This window comes from Rhinopithecus roxellana, chromosome 14 (genome assembly GCF_007565055.1).
Source record: "Rhinopithecus roxellana isolate Shanxi Qingling chromosome 14, ASM756505v1, whole genome shotgun sequence".
Lineage (NCBI taxonomy): Eukaryota > Metazoa > Chordata > Mammalia > Primates > Cercopithecidae > Rhinopithecus > Rhinopithecus roxellana.
The window spans coordinates 107037575-107061801 of NC_044562.1; the positions used below are offsets into that span (position 1 = coordinate 107037575).

Genomic DNA, 24227 nt, shown 5'->3' on the forward strand with positions numbered 1-24227 from the left:
CTGTACTTGCTGCACTTGTAGATTGGCTTCGTTTTGTGGTACAAACTGAAAGATGTGCCAAATGTGCACTTCCTTTAGCCACCACATTCACAACTACAGGATTTTCTTCTGCTTAGCTGGTTTTCTTTCTTCTTTCCCTCTGCAGCCTGGAGCATTGTTAAGCCTCACACTGCCAAAGTGAAAGCTGCTGGAGAACTCATAATCCCAGGAACGCCTCTTCTACTCCCCGAGTACCGCAGTGACCAGAGTGAGAGAAACCCTGAACGAGGGCACGCAGCTTGAAGGACTTTGGGCAGATGTGACCAGGAGCCTGCGTTAAGGTAGCTGAGTCAGCTTTACCCAGGAGCTCTCAGAGCACCGTTGCCAGAACCAGCAGTGCAGCCACTTCAACAAATCACTTCTTTTAATACTCTTTGGCAGAGATCAAGTCTACAGGGTAAATTCTTTGCCACAAATGATTATTTTGTTTTTTTATATGAATCCAACATAAGAAAGTTAGGACCAGCCTAATAGTTCTTAGTTCTGATGTTGCTTTCATAGTAGGCTTTGTTGGGTGGATCTGCACAGCTATTCTTTAAATTTGGCCAAGTTTTTCAGATAAATACTGCCAATGTTTCCCTACCTATAAAATGCCCCTGCCATCCTTTTCACCTTACAGGGCCACTACATTAAGTTTTTCTTTTCTTTTGTTTTTTCTTTTGAGACGGAGTCTTGTTCTGTCACCCAGGCTGGAGTGCAGTGGCATGATCTTGGTTCACTGCAACCTCTACCTCCCGGGTTCACGCAATTCTCCTGCCTCAACCTCTTGAGTAACTGGGACTACAGGCACGCGCCACCACACTCAGCTAATTTTTTTTGTATTATTAGTAGAGATGGGGTTTTACCATATTGGCCAGGCTGGTCTCGAACTTCTGACCTTGTGATCCGCCTGCCTTGACCTCCCGACATGCTGGGATTACAGGTGTGAGCCACCATGCCCGGCCCTAATTTTTTACTTTAAAATAGACCTTATTTCTTTTAGAGCAGTTTTAGGTTCACAGCAAAATTGAGCAGAAAATAGAGTTCTCATCTATCTCCCCAACGCCTCCCCTACTGTCAGTATCCCACACCAGAGTTGTACATTTACTACAATCAATGAACCTACATTGACACATCATTATCACCCAAAGGCAATAATTTACATTAGGCTCAATCTTGGTGTTGTACATTCTGTGGGTTTGGACAAATGAGTAATGACATGCATCTACCGTTATAGTATTATACAGAGTAGTTTCAGTGCCCTAAAGATCTCTGTGCTCTGCCTATTCATTTCCCATCCCCACTAGCCCTTGGCAATCACGGGCTTTTTACTGTGTCCATACATTTACCTTTTCTAGAACTACATTTTAATAATACATTTCCCGTGGGGTGCTTTGAAAGCATAAAGAAGCCTTGAGCCAGGCATGGTGGCTCACGCCTCTAATCCCAGTACTTTGGGAGGCCAAAGGAGGAGGACCAGTTGTGTCCAGGAGTTTGAGACCAGCCTGGAAAACATAGTGAGACCCTGTCTCTACAAAAAAGGAAAAAAAAAAAAAAAATTAGCCAGGCGTCTTGGCAGGTGCACATATTCCCAGCTACTTGAGAGGCTGAGGCACATGGATTACTTGAAGCTGGGAGGTTGAGGCTTCAGTGAGCTGTGATCGCACCACTGGAGCCCAGACTGGGCAATAGAATAAGACCTTGTATCAAAAACAAACAAAAAAACCCCAAAAGTCTCGCTATCCAGGATGAAACGATATTAAGGGTGTGATAAGTTATGGGGGTAATATGTATACCTACTTGGAATAGAGTCAGTAAGATGTTTCTGTAAGGGGAAGCCTGAAGTGCAAAATGTTGATGTGTGTGTCTTTCTTAATTTAACATTTGAGTTGCTCAGATATGGTTTGAACCATGTATGTGGAGACAGAAGCAGGGAATTGAGGATTAAATTCTGCCAGGGTTGGTCTATGCAGCCTTCTCAGATTTAATACTTTTGAGGAAAGTCTCTGATATGGCTGTTAGGTGCATTCTTTTTAAAGGAAAGTCCAATGTATTATTATAAAACAGTCATTATTATTATTATTATTACTATTTTGAGGCATGGTCTTACTCTGTTGCCTAGACTGGAGAGCAGTGATGCAATCATGGCACGCTGCAGCCTCAAACTCCTGGGCCCAAGGGATCCTCCTGCCTCAGCCTCCCAAGTAGCTAGGACTATAGATGTACATAACCACACCTGGCTATTTTTTGTTGTTGTTTGTTTTTTTTTAAAGACGGGATCTCACTCTGTTGCCCAGGCTGGTGTTGAACTCCTGGCCTCAAGTGATCCTCCTGCCTTAGCCCCCCATAGCTTTATATTTTATGTAAAAGTTAATTTTGATTATTTCATTTCAGATAATACAAAACAGTATAAAGTATAGCCATATATAAAGATAAAAGTTCTTCCCTTCTCTCTTTCACCTTTGGCTAAAATCTTGGAATATAAACTTTCCCGTTTATAAACCTTTTCATTTACAGATATTTTTATACACAAACAAATATGCATATTAATTATGTTAAAAATTGGTGGAACATGAGCATACATTCTATTTTACAACTTGCTTTTTGGCTTGACTTGGTATATTGTGGATATTTTTCCTTTTAAGCAGAATTTAATCTCAGGGTGAGTAATCCCTGCCTAGTGTCCATTATATGGCTGTAACGTAATAATCACCAGTCCTCAAGTGAGAGGTTAGTCCATAATTTAAAGGGGGTAGGCAAGAGGCCTTTCACATTATGGACAAAACCAAGGCCATGACTGTTGACATTGGACTTTTGGTCACTAAGGATGTGTGTTTTTATTTTCGAAGGCAGACGATGCACTGCTTGGGGTTGTTGCCAAGGTGTCAGTTTTGGGAAATTTTTATTTTTTGGAAGGCTGTTAATATATTAGCATAGTTGTTAGTTCTGGCTACCATCCTTTGAGCATTTTGAGACACTTTTATGCCCATTTAAGGTGGTGTGAGGTTGAATTAGTTTTAAGAGGAAGTAATGAATAACAGAGATGGTAGTAGGAGACAAACTTGATTTTCTGTATATATTTATTTGAGGGAGAAGTAGATGATGGCTGTAATTAATTGCTACCCCTGTGATAATTATGAAACAGGGTTAAAATTCTTCATAGTTTCCTAATGTGGTTAACAGTACAATAGGTAAAAAATGGCAGTTTAATGTGCTTTAATTTGCATTTTTCTTAGTTTGATTGAGATTGAGCATCTTTTCATGAGTTTAAAAGCCAGTTTTATTTCTAGTTATCTTCTTTCTATGTTTGTGTTCATTGTCTATTTTGCTGTTGGGTTATGATTTTTATTATCAAAATATGACATCAAAATTATCAGTCCCCCCTTTTTATCCTTGTGATATGTGCTATTTATATTTTTCTCAGTTGGCCATTTATATAGAAATAATTATTATTTTGTTGTGCAGGTTATTACAAATTTTATATAGTTAAAATTGCCAATTTATTCAATCAACAATTATTTATTGAATGCCTCTTGTGTATGAGAATTTGTTGTAGGCAACAGGCTATACAGTAGTAAAAAAGCAGACCCCAATTCTTGCTCCACAGCGGAAGTTACATTCTTACTTACATCGGAGGAAATGGTCAATATCATAGTGTTGTAGTTAAAAGACCTCCTTTCATTTTTAGATTTAAAGACCTACCATCTCCTGGTTCATTCTAATGTCATGTGGGATTTTTTAGATTTAAGTCTTTGATCCATCTGAAATGTTAGGTATGAATTCAAATGAATTTTTCTCTAGATGCTCTATTAATTCGGGTTAGGTTGAATTGCTGTAACCAAGGGACTGAAATATGCTATGGTTCAAAGAACACAGAAGTTTATTTTTTCTTCTCTTAACAGTCCCCATGTAAGCAAAACAGATCAGCAGAACCGCCCATATCCACTGATCATTTGGAGGCTTGAGTTCCTTCTGTCCTTTGGCTCTAGTAATTGTTGCTGTGGTTATCTGCATGGTCCTATCTGAGTTGCTGCTGTATCTGGGTCCCCTCTATGGGAAGGGCAAAGGAGAAAGTCCAGGGCTAGTGATCAGAAGAAACTGCAGACATCACTACAGAGGAGAACTATAGTGATGAGAACTTGTTATGTGGGTACATCTAGCTGCAGTGGAGACTGAAAAGTGAAGTCTGTGTTGGCCGCCTTGTACCCAAGAAGAAGGAAAGAAGGGATTTTAGTGGAAAATTAGCAGTCTCTGCCATATTACCTAGAGATTTGGCTTAAAATTCCAATTTTACTGAACGATCCCAACTTTTCTCCTTTGGTTTCTTTTATAGTATAAATTTCCATGTAGATTTTGGTCTATTTCTGGGATAACCGTTTAGATTCATTAATCTATCTGCCCATTCCTGCAGCAGAATCGCATTGTTTTAACTTTCTGAGGCTTATTTTTATTTTCTTTTTCTTTTTCATAGGGGTAAGTCTCCCCATTTTAAGTCCTATTTCACAGAATTTTAATACTTGCGTGTGTGTTTTAAAAATATGAACATTAAAAGAATCATACCCAGTTACCACCCTCTTCCCCCATGAAGAAAACCTATTATTTTTGGGATTTTGTTAAATGTATAGACTTCATTAGTGAAGGTTCACTCTTTATGATGTTAATTTTTCTTATTTGACCGTAGTGTTGCACAGTTCCTTTGAGAAACACTGATCTGAACTCTAGACTTTCTATATCCTTTGACCCGTGACACTTATTGAAGTACGTGGGAGGAAGGACCACTTTATATGATATGTTAATTTTATTTCAATACATGATTTCTGATTATGACCAGGAAACATACTTATTTCGCTTTTCTATTAGGAATAAACTTGGAACTTGTAAAAACAATTTCTTCAGTTTGAAGATAAGGAAGAGTTGATGTTTCAGAAGTTTATCACATAGACTTATTTGTAATATACAAACCTGGGCTAATTGTTGGCATATATATGATGCACAGTGCTTGTAACTTGCTTAGTGTATGTGTATGTGTGTTTATATTTCTAACAACATGTATTCAGCTTTTGTCCTTTCCTTTTTACCTTTTTTAATGTAAAATAAAACACAAATTTATACAAGAAGCGTACATAGTTTAGTTAATTACAAGGTGAATATTTTTTGTGATCACCATGCAGGCCAAGAAACAGTATATTATGTAGTATATACACTGTAGTAATTGCGTCCTTGCCTTTTTATGTGGGTCCATCAACCAGGTGTTCAGACCTATAGGTTGGTCTCGTATTATCTCTTTATGTTTTGTAAGTCTCTTAAACCTGGGGTTTCCACCTCCAGCCCTTTCTTTCCCTTACAGTTTCTCTGTTGAAGAACCTGGCCATTTGACCTCCAGCTTCTTACTTGCTAGATTTTGGTGATTGCATCCACATGGTTCAATTTATTTTTCTTTTAGTGGCATATGTTGTATTAACACCACAATCTGGACACCAGGGATGCTCACTGCTACTGAGTGGGTCCTTATTTCTATGCCCATTTAGTGGACAGAACCAGGAATTAAATATTTATAAAATACTTCGTGAGTTCATTCTGATACTTGTGATTCAAATTCAGTTTAAAAGGTTTTATCTTAACCTTTTCTGTGTAACATCTTTATCTCCTTTATTTGACACAGAATTCTAGTCCTCAAACACAATAGGGGATGATAGTCAGAATAGTCCATAGATACTCATTTGCTTTCTTCCACATCATACACACAGTATTCTCAGTAGTGCCACAATACTAACACTATACCGCTAGTTATGAAAACTGAAAACAATTTCTTTTTGTTGAAATAGAATGCTATTTCCATTCTCCTTTTAATTTTTGTTGTTGTTGTTGTTGTCATTGTTAGAGGGTGTTTTAGTTGTTGAAAATTGAGCAGATTTAAACACTGATTAGCTCTTAGATGATATTTGAAGGAGGAATAATTTTAACTTTGTTGGGTGAGATGTGAAGTTTTAGTTATGTTTAGAAAAAAATCCTTATCTGTCAGAGAATTTGTGGGTGAAATGATATGACATCTGTGATTCTTATTAAAATACCTCAGGAAGAAAATGGGAATGGAGGAAATAAGGCTGCTTATTTTTGAAACGGGGGGTAGAATGTTGCTTATTTTTGAAACTAGAAGATTTTAAAAGGAGGCATATTATGCTTTCTGTTTCTTTGTAACTTGAACTATGTGTAATAAAAAATTTAAATATTAATTTTATAAACAGTGAAAAGAAAAGAACATATGGGGAGGAGGGTAATAAGGAAGGAATAGATAGGGAGGGGGGAATGACTAAAGAATGGGTGATTTCATTCTCAACCTGGTAGTCCAGCCTGGTGGCCTACAGTGGTTCCTGAGTCTAAGAAAACAAGTAACATCTTGAATGAAAAGTAAAGGCTGAGCTGTGGGCCTAAACCAAGATTTAAGGCATGAGTGACAGAAGAGGAAGCTTCTATGCAAGGAAACTGAGAAAGATCAAAGCATTAAAAGTAAAGATACCTGAGAGTGCAGCCCACAAATCCCAGCTAGGGAGGAAGCCAAGGGAAGAAGGTGGTCACAACCCCACATCCTACCTCATAAGTGAGTGAGACCTCCTTGTCATTCTCAGCATCACCCGATTTGTTGGGGGGTGGGGGATTCCTAGGCCTCGTCATCACTGATCAAAATCTCTAAGGGGTGAGGCTTGGGAATCCATATTTTGAGGAAGCTCCTTTGTGAACCTGAAGGATAAGGTAAAAGACTAAAACGAGGTAGAACCTTCACAAGGGGTATTTCAGTGGATTGACTAGGACAGAACACTGTGGACCGAAGACTGGATGGGCGACATGGTGGAAGCCTGTGTAGTTGCTGTTCCAGAAAGTGTTCGGTGAAAGGATGAAGAGGGTGGATACTGGGGACCTTGGGGCTAAGGAGGTAGTGGTAGTTGAAATTGTTGCTATGATGATGTAAGAGAGATTGCCTATAAATGGGAAGGGTGTGGATCGTTTTCAGTGCAGGATAACTGAGCAGTTTGACTACACATGTGCTTAGGCCCGCCACTGCCAGAGAGATTATTTTTTGGAAAGAGAGATTTTTGATGGTTCAGGGAAAGCTTGGAAATGTTTATCATGGATTAGATGTTTCTTTCACTTGTTAGCATTTTGCATTACATATTAAGGGAGGAGAAGCCTCAAGAGCTTCTCAGTGCCTTTGCTTCTCAAGTTCTTATTGGGCCTTTCTGACCCATCCTTGAGAAAGAAAGAAGGAATGGGGCCTGGCACACTGGATGCAGGGAACTCTCCCTGCCACCTGTCCCCCATCATGTTCTTACAGTTTGCTCTTTCTCCATTTCCTTGCCTCATGTTAAATGGCAGTCTTGTATATGTAGAACCTCCTTAAGGGATATCCTGCTACAGAGTGGTGTTTTTCAGTCATACTTTTGGACTATTGGAAGCATACCCATGTTTCCACAGTGATTTCATAATCAGAGTGTTTGAAGGTTGTGGACAATGACCGAGGTGAGAATACTGTTCTCCTATTTGCCACTGCCTTGGGGTCTTTGTTTTGTTTTTAGTTTTAATTTTACATATTTTTTGGAGATAGGGTCTCACTCTGTCACCTAGTCTGGAGTACAGTGGCATGATTATAGCTCACTGTAACTTTGAACTCCTGGGCTCAAGTGATCCTGTTGTCCCAGCCTCCAGAGCAGCTGGGACTACAGGCCCCCACCACCATTCCTGGCCAATTTTCTTTTCTTTTTTTTGTAGAAATGGGATCTCGCTATGTTGCCCATGCTGGTCTTGAGCTCTTGGGCTCAAGCAATCTTCCTGCCTCAACCTCCCAAACTGCTGGGATTACAAACATGAACCACTGTGCCGGACTGCATTTTATTTTTAATAACAGACCAAATTCACCATTTTCTACTCTGTCGACTTTCTACCTTTATGTTCTTGGGCGCATCACTTATTTTTAAGATTTCATTCTTTCTCCCTACTTCATAGAGTGCATTTATTTTTACTGTTAGCATTGTTTTCTTATTTAGTTCAGTGAGTGTTTCTGGTTGGGTGGGTGGTTTTTTGGTTACATCCGTTCTCCAGTCTCTCTCCACCCGGTATCCATCCAGAACCTCTCCCTGCCTCCTCTCCCCGTCTCCTTCTTGTTTTCTGTTGTGGTTACTTGGATGCTAACCCATTCAACTTGTGCGCTGACCCTGGTACATGGCTCGTTTTCTTTCTCATGATCATATTTATACTTTTGATGGATATATTTAAATGAACAGCTGTGTGTTTGTTGAGTCATACCACAATTATCTGATTCTGCTTTAGCTGCTTGACTGGCAAAAGCATATTTCAAGCTAAACTGTGAGAGAATTCCATTAATCGCATTCTATTTGGGGGAGGGAGAGGAGAAAGACCACTAAGAGAATTCTTTTCCAAGATTAGTGTTAATTAGTGATTCCATTATTTAGAGTAGGTTGATCTGGTTGCTATTTAATGCGTCACTTGGAGAAACTTGACAAAGTTTAAATAACTGTAAAAATAACTATAAAAGGTTTAATGATAACAGCCGTGTAGGCAAAATTCCTTGGAATAATTGATGTGCAGATAAAGTTAGTTGCTGCTGCTGGTCTATTTAAATAGATACGGGGTCTTTCAAGAGTTCCGTTTTGTAAAGACCAGGGTTCTTGCCTCACATTGCTGTAATTCATTGGCTGAGTATTTTGTTTTAAGCCTCCTGAAAAGATAACATCTAATTCAGAAAGGTTACAACTTTCCTTTTTTTTTTTTTTTTTTTAAATGTATTACTGACTGTAACCTCTGGTCAAGTCTTTGGCTTTCATCGGCTGGATCTATTTTTCTCCTGACACTTCCTTGGGGTTCTTTCTGAAGGTTATTAATAGGCATGGAAGCATGGCTTTCCAAATAGCGTCAATAAATGTTAGAAGCCTTCAGGGGAGATAATATGTCAATTTCTGACTTGTAGGAGATGTATTTTCAAGAGACAGACGCTGTCTCAGAGGTCACTAGGGATGGCTCTGGGCCTATCAGCTGGTGTCTGCAACTAGAGATCCAAGCAATCCCTTCCAACTGGGATATTGTCCACCAGGGAGTTGTCTGGTATACCCGAGGTCTGCCAGCCGTCTTTTTGTTTGGCTGCCTCTCTTGGATGACACCCTTGAAAACTGGAATCCAAGTTACAAATGATATCTTTTAATTTATCTCAAATATCTGCTTGCTACTATATTAAATTGGGGACATACAAACCCACCCCTCCCCCCCATTTCCTTGCTAGGATATATAAAACTTAAACTTCACCTTCCTCTTTCCACATCAAAGTGTAGCCAAGGCTAAAATGTTAAAATGAGTATGTTTTAATTTTTATTATGCTCCTGGTAGGTGCCAAGCATGAGCATGTAGCCATGAACCAGGCAGAGTTCTTACTCTCATTTGCTTACATTTTGGTGTGGGGAAGAGGGAGAAACACAATAAAAATAAATAAACTAGTAAGTAAGTGGCAAATTTCACCTAGTTGTTAAGTGCTATGAAGAAGGTATGGTGGGGTAATATAGTTCATGGGGGCGGGTGAGAAGGTTTGAAACAGGAATGGGCTTGGAGTGTGGGAGTGAGACAGAAGGCTTTGGTTAGGCCAGTGTATAAAGTGTGGTGTTTCTCACTACAACAGAAAAGTGCTCCAGTGTCTCTCAGTAAAGACAGAGAGAGAGAGGGAGAGAGAGAGAGAAATGTACCTCTCTGGCCTTGACATTCCTTTCATCTTATACCCACCACCCAAAAATTATTATAGATTAATCACATTAGCCTGAGAATTGGGACAGCTGTGTCAGATGGGCAGTGCTTCTAACACCACTTGTAAGTCATGGGAGGGATAGAAAGGTCTACACTGTTAGGTTAGAGGGGAAGCTTCAGATCAGGCACAGCTAGAAATGAGACAGAACACTGAGACAGTGTCTACCTGAGGACTTTGGGAAGAAGTGGGATTTGAAATGAACTTCAGAGTTACATGTCTAGATGAGCTTTATGGGAAGGAATAATGGGGCTTTTCCTACTAATAGGTTAAAAAAAAAAAGGTTCTAGTCACAGTTTGCAAACAAGGGACAGGGAGTGAGCTGTGAGCTGCATTGGAGAATGTAACAAAACAGCAGGGAGATGATGGAGTCCTATCAGTTGAAACAAAGCAGGTGGACCATGGCTATTTGAAACAAAGGAATGAAGTGGAAAATGAGGGACAGTCTCCATATAGTCAAACCTGGGGAAATAAAACCTAGTTTTGAGGTACGAGTAAGGCACGCAGCAGGTGATCAAAACACTGGATTCTTAGAAGTTTAACGTAGGTATTCTGTGTATATCTGGAAGGGGTGTAGCAAAGTCTGTTTCATTCTGTGTACAGTTAAAATAAATTCATTGGGGAACCTTTGATTCTTACATAGTAGCCTAAGCTAAACCTTTCACTTTCTTTCACATTAAGCCTTATCTTTTTTTTCATCTTTTTTCATTTTACAGATCATATTGTTTGCTTCCCTTCCTTCCCAAACCATATCTAGGGTCCATCTGTTACAGCTGGAATGTTTATAGTGTAACTCAGTCAAAACCCATTCTTTCCTGAAATAATCCATAATTATTTCCTCTAACTACAGGATAAACCGATCCAGGGCCTGGTTTTCAGTTCTATAGGACTTGTCCAAGAAGCTATTTGTATTCATCTATCATGAAAGATCAAATTACATGCTAATATTCTGAAAGTAACACCCCGCCAGAAACCCTCCAGCAGCAGTGAAGTCTATATAAAACCTAGCCTTGGCAATTTGCACATTGCCAGTTCAGACAGAGTGTGGTGTTAAAAATATTTAACAGGTCATTTTGAACCGTAGAAAAGACCCTGACTTAACTTATATGGTATGATAACTTCGGTTTAACCTTTCTTTGCAGCTATTACTGACAGCCCATGTCTCATTTCACTCCTCTCAAAGGCCCAGGTAGTTGGCACAAGCTGCCTTTGGGTTAGCTCATTGCCTTTTGAGCATAGAAGAGATGTGACTGTTCTTGTATTATCTAATCAGTTGCAGTGGCTGATTTTGGCCCTGCTTGGTGACGGCTGATGTAAGTCTATTTTCCTTCAAAGTTTCATGTCTAGAATTTGCCTTGCTGGGCCTAACTTTGCCCCTAGATGTGTCTTACACTAATTTCCGTTTATTTTGAAGGGTGAGTTTACAAGAGAACTGAAGAGTAGGGATGGAAGATGGGAGCTAGAAACCACTGATGCACTATCAAAGAGACTTGTTTTTTTCTATGATGTCAACATCTTTTCTGAGGGCAGAGGGAGGGAGGAGATAATTGGAGATCACAGAGTAATATGAAATTGTTTAAGGTTGGAGAAATGGAAAGAAGGCATGATTGAATGGTGTATTAAATAACCATGAGTAAAGGTTGTTCTTTAAGAGGAAAATCAAGATTTTCAGTTGAAGTTCAGAAGAATTGAGGCTTGAATAAAATGTTAAGGATGGTAGAGCTTGGTGGCTCCCACCTGTAATCCCAGAGCTTTGGGAGGCCGAGGCAGGGGGATTGATTAAGCCCAGGAGTTCGAGACCAGACTGAGAAACATGGTGAAACCCCACCTCTACCAAAAAATACAAAAAGAATTAGTCAGACATGGTGGCATGTGCCTGTAGTCCCCACTACTTGAGGGGCGGAGGCAGCAGGATCATTTGAGCCGATGAGGTTGAGGCTGCAGTAAGCTGAGGCTGCGCCACTGCACTCCAGCCTGGGCCATGGAGCAAGACCCTGCCTCAAAGAAACAAAAACAAAAACAAAACCCAAAAAACAAACAAACAAAAAACTGTTAAGGATGACAGAACAAGTTTGCTAAACTGTGGCTGGCTAGTTAAGTGAAAGTTGTGTAGAGTAGTGGTTGGTTAAGACCTGAATGCTCTGATGTGGTGGTTTGCGGTTTGACCTGTGTCCTTAGGCAAGTTTCTTCTACCTTCCTAGATGACTAAGAAAAAGCAGGTTTCCACAAATTATTTTTCCACATTGCCTCTGCCTTTTATATTAAAGAGAATTATTATATTTTCCTTATGGAAGGCATAGTACAGAATGTCTAAAGATACATAAAGAAAAAAACTGTCATAGAATCGTAGTGAGAGCCCTTACCAATGGTGAGCAAGCATAGGTTAGAAAGTGTCTACACGTGGACAATGTAAAAGTCATTCAAAATAGGGGTGGGTGATTGTATGACCTGTCTTCCAAGATTCTTTCTAATTCACAGATGGTTAGAAATTGAATTGAGAAGGGTATCAAGAATGTCCTTATTGAATGAAGGTAGTCACTAACATATGTATTGAAGAATGAGTTTAGACCATCAGACAAGATAAATGAACATTTTGTCAAATTTTCCAATGGGAAAGAATTTTAGGGTTCATCTTATAACTTTCCTCTCATCCTGAATATTATAGTTAACAAAGTGTATGCTACTCGTAAGTCTAGTTTTCAGAAACATCCTTTATAGCTGTATTACAGATTAGCACTTAGATTGCCTAATGTGGATTCTGAAAGTTGTATATAGAAGTGTATTATATTCTCAGTTATTCTGTGACCAATATCACAGTAATTTTTTGGGTAGTACATTGTGGGGTATCTGTGGCTTTACCTAGCTGTAAAATTGTGATGAGCAAAAAAAGTGCCAAACTTGGTTTCAAGCCCACATACATTAGAAATTGAGCTAAATGCTAGCTCCTTAACTACATACAATCTGATCTTCAAGTGGAATTTGAAAAGTACCGTGGGATTTGGAAAGTCGTTTTGTACTGACCTGGTGATGTGTCTGTTTTTAGTAGAATATCATGGGAATGTTCTGTCTTCTAAGAAGGTAGGTCTGAGACATTGTAAGAAACAGTATCGATTTAAAAGAGGGTACCTTAGTTAAGTCAGGAGGTCTCTAACCATTTTCTGAATAGCAATTTTTCTTGTGTCTGAAATATGAAAACCAGTTACTGGGGTAGAGGGTCTTATCCAAGAACAGAAGGGAGATGTGTGTACGTGAGAGGCACGGATTCATACTCTGAACACTTCAGATAATATTTTGCAGTCCTCAGTAGCCTGTGATTTTTCGGTTGGAGATTTTGGCATTATAGCCTTGCACAAGGATTTGGTTGAACCCAAGCAAGATAAGCAGCTGTGAGTACCTTCACACAAGTCTATATCCCATTTCAAAAATATTTAGCTGTATACATAAAATATTATTCCAACATTAAAAAAAAGTTAATGCTTTCTTCCTTGACTGTTGGACTTGTTGACGTCTGTGATGTTAGAGAGGTTAATGAAATTTCTAAAACTGTAGAACAGTGTCATTTTTGTCACGTATCTAGTAAGTTCTCAGTCTAAAATATCTGGTACCATCTAGTTATCTGATAGAGTACAAAGACTGAACATTTAAGGACTAAGTCAGTTATTCAAAGTGTTGTCCAAGAACTCCAAAGGCGCCTGAGACTTTCTCAGGGGTTTCACAAGGTCCTCCTTCTTCCAATGATATGGGTGATACTGGATTTTCTATGTATACTGCAACCAGTACATGATGTAACAGAATGAATGTAGATCATATATGAGAATCCAGCTGTCTTTTATTAAATCAGAGATTTTCAAAAAAGCAGGAAAACAATTCCACTTTTCTCACAACATGTTTTTTAAAAAATACATCATAGCTCTTTTAAAATAAAAAAAGGTAGTATGTTATTGTTATTTTATTATGAATAGAATATTTTTAAGATTCTGTTTAAATTTTTAACACTGTAAATATCAAGAGATGTAGCCTACATGCACATGCTTCTCAGTAATTTTCAAGAGTTTAAAGAGATTCTGAGACCAAAAAAGTTTTAAAAATACTGGAGTAAGGCAATCCTAGAACTATTGAGTTATTGCCACTCCCATTTTCCACTATTAGTCTCTCTTTCTTGCCAACTTACATATGAAAACTCCTTAGCCAAAAATATTTGAGAGCAGGAGAGTTGAAATTTTACTTTTAAAAATGATATTTTCTTTTTGGTATATTTTAAAATTAAAAATAGATCCTTGGGACTTCAAGTTGAGATTTTAGCATATTGATGTTTCTTATAATTGAAATATAGTCAGGAAATACCAGAACATTCCCCTTTCTACATTCTTTTTTTCTTTCCTTTTGGGGGTGCTGTTTTTAATAGCTGAGTTTACTGATCAGGAGAAGCACTGCAGACCCTGAACAAAATGGCAACCAGTAAGTTGACTTTTTTCCCAAAGATTTTTGGCAGATTTTGAGCTGTCTTTAAACACTGGAGACGGAATTAGTCCCTACTGTTTGAAGGTCTGAATTTATAATTCTTTTTCTGTCTTCTATTTATGAGCCTAAATTATTGTTTTAATTTTGTTCACACAATGATAATCTGTTAATAGGTATTTGGGACGTGGGCTTTTGCTGGCTTTGTGACGTGGAAAATATTGCCAGTGGTGATTGTTTCTTAGTTGTTTTTTTTTTTAATATTAAAAGGAGTCTTGATTTTGAAGCTTGTTAACTGTTGACTTTTACTATTACTTTAGCTAAATTCTACAGATTAAAGTTATAGAGATGATAAATCTCTTAATCTTGCCATTCCTTTGCAGGTCTCTGTGTGTGTGTCTGTGTGCGTGGTAGGGAGGGGCTGCTGTTAATTCTTTAGAATTTAAACTTAAATTGAGCTGATTAATTCAGGAAAAATTCTAATTAAACTTATTAAATGTGCACCTACTTGGCTCTGGCAGTGATGAACAAGATAGACTATAGATTTTGCTCCCATAGAGTTTACAGTCTAGTGACAGAGACAGATGTTCAAAAGCACACACAGGTGTGAATACATAATTATTAGGATGATTTGTATGAGTGAAACTTAAAGTGGTCTATACGAATGAGCAGAGAGTATTTAAGGGTTTAGACAGGCTTCTAGAAGGTGGTAGCCTTTAGAGAAGCCATCGAGACTTACAGGGTGAGTAGGAATTCAGTAGGTTGGGCCCTGAAAGAAGGGCCCAATCATAGGGAGCATCACGTAAAAATGTCCAGATAGGCAGAATGTGGCCTGGTGGGGGTGATAATAATGGATAGTGGGGACTGAGGAACTGCAGAATGATGGTGAGAGCCAAGGGGGCAATGAAGTTAGGTAAGTAGAGGGCCTAGAGTGCCTTACCTCTGTTCTGACCCTTGCCTTCCTCTCTAGCCTTCTTGGGTGTTCTCCAACTTTTTGTAACTCTTCCAGACCCTTTGTGTCCTGGCCATTCTTGCGTTTTTTTCAGTCCTGAGGTTTGCCTTAAGTCCTCAGGACACACCATGCTTCCTCTGGCCACAGGCACCTCAATAGAAGTGCTTTTTCCCTTAAGTATTACCCTATCTGTATCCTTTGTTTACCCTCTCCCACCACATTCCCCAAAACATTTACCCTTTTCCTCGGACCTCTACTCATCCTTCTGATTTCTGATTCCTTTTCAGATGTTACCTCCCCAGGGAACCTCTGCACCCTCCAGAAAGTCTCAAGTTGTTTTGTTAACACGGTTATTTTAACTATGTTTCTTCCCAACTCTTAATTCAGTTTTTAATTATGCAATCTTTTGATGGTTATTTGATTACCACCATAGACATATCTTGTAAGTGCCACGATAGCAAGGACCCTGTTTGTATTTGCCATTTTAGGCTTCTAATATGTAGCACATAGTAGGTTTTGAGTAGTTTTTGAATGCATTAATGCGTTGATGAAGGACTGGGAATTCAGATAAGACTGAGATAAGAAACAGTTTAGTTCAGCAATTTTCAATGGTTTGTGATGACATATACCATAGAAAGTTTTTTGATGCACCTGCAATATGTAAATTGGCTATACATTTTACATAAAATAAATAAGTACATATTATAAAACATACATAAAATAGCAATTAAATAAGCATAAAATATTTAAGGTGTTGCCAATGGCAGTGGAATAATGTTATCATCAATGAAAGTCTCAAGCCACTCAGGATAATGTTTACTATCTATGACAGTAGTTGCAAATCCATTTTTCAAATGTTTTCAAATTTTGAATTTGGGGAGACTGTTTCTTGTCAGATTGAGCTGAATATTACTACTTTTCTCTAGTAAAGTGGTTAAGGAAGAACCAGTAGAAATAAGTGATGTTAAGTCTACCGTTTTCTTACTCTTCTCTGGTGCTTGCATTAATAATATGTGCAATCTCTAATTTCTTTAATGGTTTTAGAACACTTGCCATTTGGGAAGGCTCATTTCACTGTAAGTAGCCAATGTAACCTGTAATTCCACTTGAACGGACCTTCAAAACTACAAGTACGTGGTTGTACTCTATAAGCAAATCATGTCCACTCTAACGTTATGTAACTCGTAGTCTTTCTGAAAGATACCTCCTGTACTAGACTGTCATAGAGAACTGAGACAGAGACCAGATTAAGTCTCAAGTTATTTTCTACTTTATTAGATGAAAACATTCTTATGAAAAAGCAGTTTAATAATTTCATTCCATAGCTCAGTGAATGACCCTTGCTTGCTCCTTGGATGTGCATACCTGTTTTGGAGATGAGTGGACCAGTGCTGGAGACTGCCCTAGACAGATGATTATGAGTCCATGCCGGGGGCTGAAACCACCACTGAGGGAGAGGTTTTTCACCAAGGACTTACCTTTGAGCTGGAATCATGTATGACAGGAGGAGGCAATGGGGTTGGAGAGGGGTGGAGGAGGGGGCTCAGGGCAGTTCGAGCAGAGGGGAACAAAAAGCATATTCATGTCCAAAGGTACAGAGATGTGTTGGAGGAGTCACATTCTGGTTGTGAGGGGCCAAGATGAAGGATTTGTATGTCCCCAAAAGGACTCACTTATAGGAAAGATCTATGTGAACCTGGAAATAACAAAAACAACAACAGTAGTAGGATCTTGCTCAAGTTTCATATGCTTTTAAAAATAGAAAAGGAAGGTACATAAAAATCCCCTTTACTTCCTCCCTTACCTTGCTTTTAGGAAAGGGATTGACTGAAATATAATTATGGAACCAAAGAGAAATAAATTTAAGTGAAGAGTGGTAAGATGTGATGGAGGTATGGATGGTAAACAGACTGCCAGCCCCAAAAATTGATTTTTTTTTAAATTTTAAAAATAATTAAAAACAAATAGAGATGGGGTCTCACCGTGTTGCCCAGGCTGGTCTCAAACTCCTGGGCTCAAGTGATCATCCCACCTCGGCCTCCGAAAGTGCTGGGATTACAACTGTGAGCCACCGCACCCGCCTAAATAATTTGGTTTTAAAGGTCAACACTCCAGACATGCTAGATAGCAACGGGCTTTCACTCTTTGCTTTAAAGCTGAAAGAGTACAAGCACACTAACCTATCATTAAAGAACTTTGCCAGCTTTTTCTTTATTTTACCATCCAGAAAATTGCAGCTAACCAAACTCCCATCACATTCCTGATATTTCACATTATTCAAATGGAAAAGTTTTTAAAAAAATTTTTACATGATTTTAGTTGTTGTCTATCCTTGTTAAATTTGTTTAATGGAGAAATGCATTGTTTTGCCTTAGATGGGGTAAAAGTTTGTATTTTTTTGTTCTTTGTTTTTGCTTTAGGTCTGTATGTTGATGTAGGTTGCTCTACCTTCAGTCCTTTTAAAGGAGAAATGAGACTCTAGCATAGTAATTTGGCTTGAATTATTCAGTCGCTTAATCTTTAACATCGTGTTAAAATAGTCTATTCATGCTTCTCAGGGTTTTTAATTTAGTGCCAATTTTGCATTCAAATGGGGTAAGATAAAATTCAAACCTAAAATCTTTTGGAACGTGCCTCACTTTATAGCTGAAAATTTTTCGTTTCCTTATTGATTTCTTTGTAAGAGAGTAGACTCTGAGAAAGTACCCTTGGAGTGACTGCCAGTTGGAAGTGAATATGTCTAACTCTTTAAGGTGATATGTTTAGGTCCACATAAAAGGTGTATGTTTAAATGTAGTAATACATAAGGCAATATATCTGAGGATGATTAGTAAGAAGGGCCTTGAGTGGCAGTTTGAAGGTGGTATGCTTAATTTAATTTGTCTTCCTGCAGTTAGATGTTTGTGCTTTACTTACATCTCTTCTTTTCCCTTTAGAGTTGGACAATGGTAGATGGAGTGATGATTCTTCCTGTGCTTATCATGATTGTTCTCCCCTCCCCTAGTATGGAAGGTAAGTGACTCACATCTTTTTGGGTTAAGATAAGTATACTGTGAATTTTTTTTGGCTTACTATAAACTACTACTTAAGCCTATCAAAGTTAACACACTCTTTTTATAATAAATATTTGGTGATTATTGACTATTTTGAAGTGAAATTCTTATATACATTATATCTGAATATTTACATACACCTATTTTTTTAAAAATTCAACCTGATTTTCTACTTAAAATAAACATAGGACCAAGCATGGTGGCTCACGCCTATAATCCCAGCACTTTGGGAGGTCGAGGCAGGTGGATCACCTGAGGTCAGGAGTTCGAGATCAGCCTGGGCAACATGGTGAAACCCTGTCTCTACTAAAAATGCAAAAATTGCTGGGCGCGGTGGCGGGCACCTGTAATCCCAGCTACTTGGGAGGTTGAGGCAGGAGAATTGCTTGAATCTGGGAGGTGGAGGTTGCAGTGAGCCAAGATCATGCCATTGAACTCCAACCTGGGCAACAGAGTGAGACTGTCTCTAAATAAATAAATAAATAAATAAGGAGAAATAAGAGAAAATTCTGTAATTAACAATAAAACATATGTTTAAACAAATGCGAGGCTGGGTGCAGTGGCTCGTGCCTGTAATCCCAGCACTTTGGGAGGCCAATGCGGGTGGATCACTTGAGGTCAAGAGTTCAAGACCAACCTGGCCAACATGGTGAAACCCCATCTTTACTAAAAGTACAAAACTTAGCTGAGTGTGGTAGTGTATACCTGTAATCCCAGATACTTGGGAGGCTGAAGTGGGAGGATTGCTTGAACCCAGGAGGCGGAGGTTGCAGTGAGCCGAAATCACATCACTGCACTACAGCCTGGGCAACAGAGCAAGACTCCATCTCAAACCCCCACCCCCCGTCCCCCTGAAAAAAAGCCCAAATGTGATATGATATATTATGGTGTAGTTAGGCATGAGTCTACAAGAAGATATGATGAAGTAATACAGGCTTGCATGTATATAGGTAATAATCTTCAACATCTTCGAAAATAGATTGGTACTGGTGTGTTATATTGGTGGCTTAGTTGTCATAAGTGGTCTCTTACCTTCAGTGATTGAATTTTCTGAATTGGTGAACAGATTTTGGTGGAATTAAAAAAAACCAGAACCGTTGGCCCTTGATTTATCTACTAGTTATATTTTTGGAGTATTTAGTATACATTAAGACAGTGTGAGACACACATACTTTGTGTTTTTATGTATGACAGAGTTAGGTACTGGTTTCAGTTCTACAAAGATTATTCATGAAAATGAATGCTCAGTGGGATAGTTGATACTTGTGGGGCAAAGGCTATGTCTTGGCCTATTTGGGATGTTATAACAAAAATGCCAGAAACTGGGTGGATCAAACACTAAACATTTATTTCTCACAGTTCTGGAGGCTGGGAAGTCTAAGTTCAAGGTGCTGGCAGATTCAGTGTCTGGTAAGGGCTCATTCCTCATAAAGGGTGCCTTCTCTGTGTTGTCTCATGGTGGAAGGGGCTAGCTAGCTCTCTGGGTTCTCTTTTATAACAGCACAAATCCCAATCATGAGGGGTCTGCCCCCATGATCTAATCACCTCAAAAGGCCCTACTTCCTAATACCCTCACCTTGGGAGTTATGATAGTGGCATGAATTTTGGGGAGACACAAACATTCAGGCCGTAGAAGGCTAATTCTTAGTTGTGTGGCACCACCCAGGCATTTCAGTGCCTTTGGCGTTTCTGACCCTTGCTTACTTACTTTCATTACTGACCTTCCCATCCCCTCATTTCCAAAAAGTTGCTCAGGGATGGTCCTGTCCTTGTTGAAAAGGACAAAATAGATAATCAAGAGAGAAAGATAGTAAAAGTTACTCATAATTCCCTTCGCTTACATGTAATTGCTTTTAACATGTTGATATATATCTTTCTAGATATAGAAAGCCTAAACACTACTTTATTGCGCATTGAGCAGCACCCACTTTATTTTACAAGTGTTCCTCCATAAAGAGTGGTGCTTATTGTAGGAATCTCGGCCTTGTTATGGTCACATGGGACAGTAAGACTAATGCCCCTGTTACAGGCTCTTCGGGGTATAGTGGTCTTCTTTATATAATTGATGAGTTTTCAAGGAGGCATATAATTTGACAAGTTAGTGTAGCCAACAGTGTGAAAAAAATCAGTACTTAAAATATTACGTCTATTTCATTACATATTAGGTTCATAATATTTGATTTGTTCCTATCTCCTTCCCATACTTAATGACATATATTATACTTCTCCATTGTCCTATATGGTAGCTGATAGTCACATATAGCATTTGAAATGTGGCTAATATGAGTGGAAATATGCTGTAAATGTAAGATACAAGCTGGAGTTTGAACACAATAAAAATGTAAATTTGACCTGTTTTTTCCTACTGCTGTGATAAAACTTAGAATTACATTAGGTGGCTCACATTTTGTTTCTGTTGGCCAGTGCGGTTATAGACCATTTTCGATACCTAGTTTATATTCCACTCTGAGCAGTGTTGTTAAAGATATTCCCATAGTATGGCAGTTGTGTCAGTTAGTGCCAAGAAGGTATGGGAAAAGAATCCTGAGTGGCAATGTTGAAGGAATTAATATGAGGAAATGGGCTTATATTAAAGCTGGGAGGATTTGATGAGCTAACAGTGGTTTTCAATTGGGGGTAATTTTATCACCCAGGGGATACTTGACAATTGCTGGAGATATTTCTAACAGTCAAGTTTCTAGTATATTTTTACCTCTTTTAAGTTGGTAAATAATACGGTTATTACTTAAAAATCTAAGGAATGTTGAGAATTCCTTAGTTACCATATCAATTCTGTATGATATTTTTGTTGTTGCTATTTTGTTGTCGTTGTCGTTTGAAACCGGGTCTCTTTCACCCAGGTTGGGGTGCAGTGGTGCGATCTCAGCTCACTGCAACCTTCTCCTCCCAGGCTCAAGTGATCCTCCCACATCAGCCTTCTGAGTAGCTGCAACCACAGGCTTGTGCACCACAACTAGCTCATTGTTTTGTATTTTTGGTAGAGATGGAGTTTTGCTGTGTTGCCCAGGCTGGTCTCCAACTCCTGAGCTCAAGTGATCCACCCCCTTGGCCTCCCAAAGTGCTGAGATTATAGGCTTAAGGCACCTTGGCTGGTCATCGATTCTGTATGATATTTTGCCTTTTATTTTTATTTTATTTTATTTTATTTTTTTTTGAGGCAGAGCCTCACTCTGTCACCAGGGCTGGAGTGCAGTGGCACGATTCTGGCTTACTGTGGTCTCAACCTCCTGGGCTTAAGCAGTCCTCTTGCCTCAGCCTCCCAGGGCACCATGCCTAGCTAGTTTTTGTATTTTTTGTAGAGCTGGGTTCTCACTGTGTTGCCCAGGCTGGTCTCCCAACTCCTGGGCTCAAGCAATCCGCCCACCTCTATCTCCCAGTGTGCTGGGGTTACAGGCGCGAGCCACCGCACCCTGCCTCTGTGGTATGAGGCAGTTCAGATGGTATCATGGGTGGACCTGCGATGTAGGCAAGGTATACAAAAAGAGAGAGGAAGAGACAGAGAAGTGGAAATGTAGTGTGAGGAGAGAAGGAGAGGTGGAGAGAGAATGGGGAAAAGAGTGGGGCGGAAAAAGGACAGTTATGGAGCAATGCTAATAGCCATGCTATTGGTTGTTTTTTTCCCCTGCTTTCAGCTCTTAAGCTGTCCAAGAATCCAGCAAATAACCTCTTAATGCCACAATGAAGACATGTAAAACATGTAAAAGTTAGTTTAGGCTGAAGTGGAAATGGAAGTAGATTGACACTTAAGGTTTTGCTATTTAATCTATCACCACCATTAGGATGTTTGCAAGTATGGAAAAGAGCATATCATCCTTTTTTTTTTTTTTTTTTTTTAAGACGGAGTCCCGCTCTGTCGCCCAGGCTGGAGTGCAGTGGCCGGATCTCAGCTCACTGCAAGCTCCGCCTCCCGGGTTTACGCCATTCTCCTGCCTCAGCCTCCCAAGTAGCTGGGACTACAGGCGCCCGCCACCCTCGCCCGGCTAGTTTTTTGTATTTTTTAGTAGAGACGGGGTTTCACCGTGTTAGCCAGGATGGTCTCGATCTCCTGACCTTGTGATCCGCCCGTCTCGGCCTCCCAAAGTGCTGGGATTACAGGCTTGAGCCACCGCGCCCGGCCGAGCATATCATCCTTTAATTGCAATGGCTGTTTTTTTTTTTTTTTTAAATAGAATATCCAGTGAGTGCTATAACCTAGCATACTCTAATCATAATAGCAGTTGCCTTAGTGCCGTCTTTCTTCTGTGACTCAGCTCCCTATTATGCGTTTGTGTGTGTGTGTGTATGTTCTATGGAAGGCATTTTGTTTTTGTATATTTAATAGGAAAATTATAAAAACCAAAGAGAAACCCTATTTATAATATACTCTAGTATCCTCAACATTAGTTAAAGAGCAAATATTAAGTACAAATACTTAACCAAAAGAGGTAAATAATGGGGCCGATCACAAAAATCTGTAATATCTCTGTAGCTTGTCTACTGCTGAGTGACAAGCTTTACATGTTTTACATGTCTTCATTGTGGCATTAAGAGGTTATTTAGCTACTAAGCTTAAAAGGAAATAGACCCATATTTGATGTTTATAGAACAGCTAAGGCATTTTATTAATTATGCTTTAATGAAGCTAGATCACATTCTTGGGACATAAATAAGAGAGTCATGAGATTTTGTTCTAATACATTTTGTTGAGTAGTGTACTCTTCTTAGTCTATGAAAAAAAAAAACTTTTACCCCTTTGTCTCTCAAATGTCTCATAAATATCGATTAGAAATAGTGGTAATATTTCAAATATTAGTTCCAAACAGTGATTTTTTTTTTTTTTTTTGGTAGAGTTTGAGTGTACTTCAGAGTATTTCTCAAGTTCTATGGAATCCTAAATGCTCTGGGCAATAAAAGATTTTTTCACCACTTATATTTGGAAAATGCTTTCCAATATAATGACCTATTTGCTGATTATAGGTAATATTTAATGAGTGCTTAATATGCACCAGATGTTGGGCTAGCTTTCATGCAAAATTTCCTATAATCCTCACAAGTGCCCTCATAAGATACATTTTTTTTGGATATGCTTTTGGATTGGTTAAAGCTCTTGCTTAAGGTTACACAGCCAACAAAAGGCATCATATACTTTGAGGAATGGTGTTCAAGAGCTTCAGTCATTATCAGTCCTCTTCAAAATTTTGCATTTTTTTTGTGCCCTAAATTAGCTACATCCACATTCATATTATGTTTGGTACATGCTAGAATCCAGCTGAATCCAGTCTGTTTGAGAGCGTGAGAAGAGAGTTTGTAATAGCAAATGCTGAGGCCCCTTCACCTGGGGTTGTGTTTCTTACTTTTCTTGTCTCTCCTACCAGTAATCATTTTTCATATTCATTATATATACAACTCTAGCTGCAGGAAGAGTTTTATTTGCTCTCATAGAGAAGAGCACTTGAGTCCTAATTACCTGTATATCCTTCCCTTTCCTTCCCGTTAATAAGACTAATCATGCTCTAATACTACTATTATACCACCAGGGTGAAGGCAGAACCTCCATGTTTGACTTTTCTTTTGTCCCTGTATGCATTTGCAGGTGAAGACTATGACACAATTACTTTAAAGGGAATATTACTCCTTTGGAAATATTTCAAAGCTGAGACGACCCACATTTTATTAAATTTGTAAACCACAGTTAGATTTTATTATAGCAACGAAGGCCAGACTTATGCAGAATTTTTTCGCAAGAGATTTCGGCCTGTTCTAGAGAAGACTGCTAGGTACTAAATTATTTTCTGAGTTAACTTGATTTTAGTATTTCCAAAGCCATCACTACTCAGACTTTCCAGCCCCACTACCCAATGAGGGAAGGAAGGAGATAATTTCAATGGACTTTTTGTTAGGGTTACAAAGGTGCCCCTCTTTGCTGCTGCGGGGGGGAAGAATAGAG

At 38.9% G+C, this 24227-nt stretch overlaps 1 protein-coding gene across 2 annotated transcripts in view; it reads left to right on the forward strand.

The window, feature by feature from the left end:
• ACVR1 (activin A receptor type 1) overlaps positions 1-24227 on the forward strand; it is a 140673-nt gene that overhangs the window by 56355 nt on the left and 60091 nt on the right. Inside the window, exons 2-3 of one of the 2 annotated variants that reach the window (XM_010353352.2) lie at positions 146-436; positions 18164-18239. In XM_010353352.2, coding sequence (XP_010351654.1) covers positions 18173-18239 — 67 coding nt within the window. In that variant the 5' untranslated portion in view covers positions 146-436; positions 18164-18172. The remainder of the gene's footprint in view (positions 1-145; positions 437-18163; positions 18240-24227) is intronic. The other variant, XM_030916830.1, reaches the window with a different exon arrangement.